The sequence below is a fragment of the Chelonia mydas genome, chromosome 1 (assembly GCF_015237465.2).
Source record: "Chelonia mydas isolate rCheMyd1 chromosome 1, rCheMyd1.pri.v2, whole genome shotgun sequence".
Classification (NCBI taxonomy): Eukaryota; Metazoa; Chordata; order Testudines; family Cheloniidae; genus Chelonia; species Chelonia mydas.
The window spans coordinates 2738851-2741843 of record NC_057849.1 but is presented as its reverse complement, the minus strand read 5'-3'; the positions used below and the strand labels follow the sequence as shown (position 1 = coordinate 2741843).

At 42.8% G+C, this 2993-nt stretch overlaps 1 protein-coding gene across 1 annotated transcript; it reads right to left on the bottom strand.

The window, feature by feature from the left end:
- Nucleotides 1-275: 275 nt before the first annotated feature.
- Nucleotides 276-1223, bottom strand: LOC102942134 (olfactory receptor 52R1-like). The gene has a single exon (XM_027828677.2). The coding sequence runs from the start codon at nucleotides 1221-1223 to the stop codon at nucleotides 276-278; it is 948 nt and encodes a 315-aa protein (XP_027684478.2).
- Between the last annotated feature and the right edge of the window lie 1770 nt (nucleotides 1224-2993).

The following is a 2993-nucleotide window of genomic DNA, read 5'->3' as shown; positions in this document are numbered from 1 at the left end:
AAGACACACAGCAGGGTCCAGGCTTGAGAGAGGAGATGGGGCAAGATTGCAATTTCAGGGATCCAGCTACCAGCAATTAGAAAGGTGGCAACCCAGTGTAGTGTACACGACTGATTCCCCAGTTCATCACATTGACACAGCACAGTAAGGACAGGAAAGGGTTTAATGTCTCTCTGTCTCTCCAGTGAGTGTTTCAGGGAAGTGGCCCCAGCACCATGCACTAGCCAGCTCTACACAGAGCTCAATCTGAGAGCCAGAGCACAAGGAGAAAATATTTAGGTCTTTCTACGTGTAAATAGCTGGAGCAGCCTGCCCCGGATCTGTTTGGTCCTCAATCCGTAAATGATGGGGTGCAGCACGGGGGGAACCAGCAGGTACACACTGGCAATGAGAACGCGCAAATCCAATGGCACATTGTGGCCAAACCTCTGTGTGAGAGAGGAGAATAAATCTGGGATGTACAAAGCTAAGATGGCACAAAGGTGAGAGATGCAGGTCCCAAAAGTTTTGAACTGAGCATCCTTTGTGGGGAGGCGGAAGATGGCCCGGAGGATCTGAGTATAGGACACAGCTATAAAAAACACATCCATTCCTATCTCAGATAAAAAGTTAAACAGGCCATAGTAACTACTGATGCGGATGTCAGCACAGGCCAGCTTCACCACAGCTATGTGCCCACAATAGGAGTGGGGGATGATGTTGGTTCTGCAATATGGCCACCGCCTCGCCAGGAAGGGATAGGGTAATGTGAGTATGACACTGCGCAGCACCACGGCCAGGCATATTTTGGCCACAACAGAGTTTGTCAGGATGGTGGAATGTCTCAGGGAATGGCAGATGGCCACGTAGCGATCAAAAGCCATGGCCACAAGGATTCCAGACTCCATCGTTGAGAAGGAATGAATGAAGTACATCTGGGTGAGGCAGGCACTGAAACTGATCTCCCTGGAATTGAACCAGAAGATGCTCAGCATTTTGGGCAGGGTGGATGTGGACATGACCAGGTCAGTGACGGCCAGCATGCACAGGAAATAGAACATGGGCCCATGGAGGCTGGGCTCCCTCTTCACGATAAACAGGATGGTGAAGTTCCCTAATACGGCTGTGGTGTACATAGCACAGAAGGGAATGGAGATCCAGATATAGGCTGCCTCTAGGCCAGGAATGCCAAGAAGGATGAAGGTGGAGGGGTTGGTGAAGTCAGTTGTGTTGGAATCTGACATGGAGTAGGGGAGAAGGTGTCCAACTCTGAGGCATGAGTGTCTCCTGCATGCACTGTATGATACCCTGACTTTCTGTGCGTTCGTAGGGTCTTGGGTGATGCTCGCAGTAGAAAAGCCTGAATGGAGAGACAACATTAATGTGAGACACTACATGCACAAGTGGAGACTGTTCTCATGGGAGAAGGAGAGTGATCACTCTTCATGCACTGAAAAATTACATTTTCATTATTCAGAGACAATAACTATGAATAGTGAGCATACTAAATCCAATTCCATATTTTGTGGTGCTCTCTGCATTAATAATTCCGACACTTTTTGGTGGGGGAACCTTAGGAGGCACCAGCAGGAGACAAGTGTGGATACTGGTTATCCATCATTGTTCCTTAATGGAATGAGAGCGAAGATAGGGAGTCCATACCGTAGGGAGTTCACCATTCATCCAGTTCCTAGAAATCTGAGAGTGGAAAAAAACAAACTTTTGGGAAGATATGTTCTGGGAGAAACATCCCAACTAGAACATACCTCAGGGAAAAGACCTGGGCACCATTGATAACAGCTCAAGAGAAACACCTGCTCATTCGCTGCAGTGGATAAAACAAAAGCAATGTTCAGATCACTAAGATATGAGATGGAGAATAACATGTTCTGGATATGTGTTCAGTTTTGGTCACCAAGTCTCTACTATGGATACAGTATATCTAAAAGGGATTTCCAAGACAGGCTCTGAGAATGGTGGAGGCTGCCATATACAAACACATAGAAAAGTCTGGGACTCTTTAGTTTACACAAGAGACAAAGAAGAGATCATATGATATAGGAGAGGGAACAAAAATGAAACTTATTTACATTCAAATGGACAGTTCCCAACCAGTATTATCTATAGATCTATATCTATTTAGATCTATAGATATAGATATAGATATAGATATAGATCTATATCTATTTAGTGCTCGAAGAGGACTAATTCCCAAAGCTGAGAAAACTTATCAGCAAAACTGATTGGGAGGAAAAATATAAACAAAAAAAAATATGAATGAAAATTGGTAGTTCTTTTATAACAGTTTATTAGATAATGGAAAAATTATGATTCCACAGTCAACAAAGTGAACAACTCTGGGTTAAAAAAAAACAGTTCTGTGGTAAAGTGAAAGCACCAATTGGAGGGGTCGAAGTGATATGTAACAAAGAGGAAAAAGGGAAAATAGATGGCCAAGAATAGAAATCGGAAGTTCTGAAAATTGATAAGGGACATTAAAACATCAGGGAAAACTCCATGTTGGGCAGGGCTGTGGATCACAAAAAAAGAGTTTATTCAGAATGTTAGCAACAAGAGAAATCCTAGAAAAGTTTTATGGCAATTTTTGTGTAAAAGGTAAAGTATTAAAAATAAAGGGAAAGGGTTTTTTTTTATAAAAAAGAATTGACAAGGTTAAGAAATGATGGAAAAGCTGGTCTGGGATTAGTTCAAAAAAAAGGTTGAGACATGTTAGGAATAACAGTTACCAACAGGGTTGCTGCAAACCAGGTCTTGTCAAATAAACCTGATTTCATCCTTTTATGAGAGTACACATTGGTTGATCAAGGGTACAGATTTGGTTGATATAAGAGAACCACGCAGATGCAACAATTCTTGATTTCTCGGAGGCATTTGATTTAGTGGGGGAAAATATTGAGTTGAAAAACTTAACTCCCTACAATATCAGTAGAGAACATGTAAAATGGACTGAAAACTGGCTAAGTGATGGATCTCAGACAGCTGTCGTCAATAGG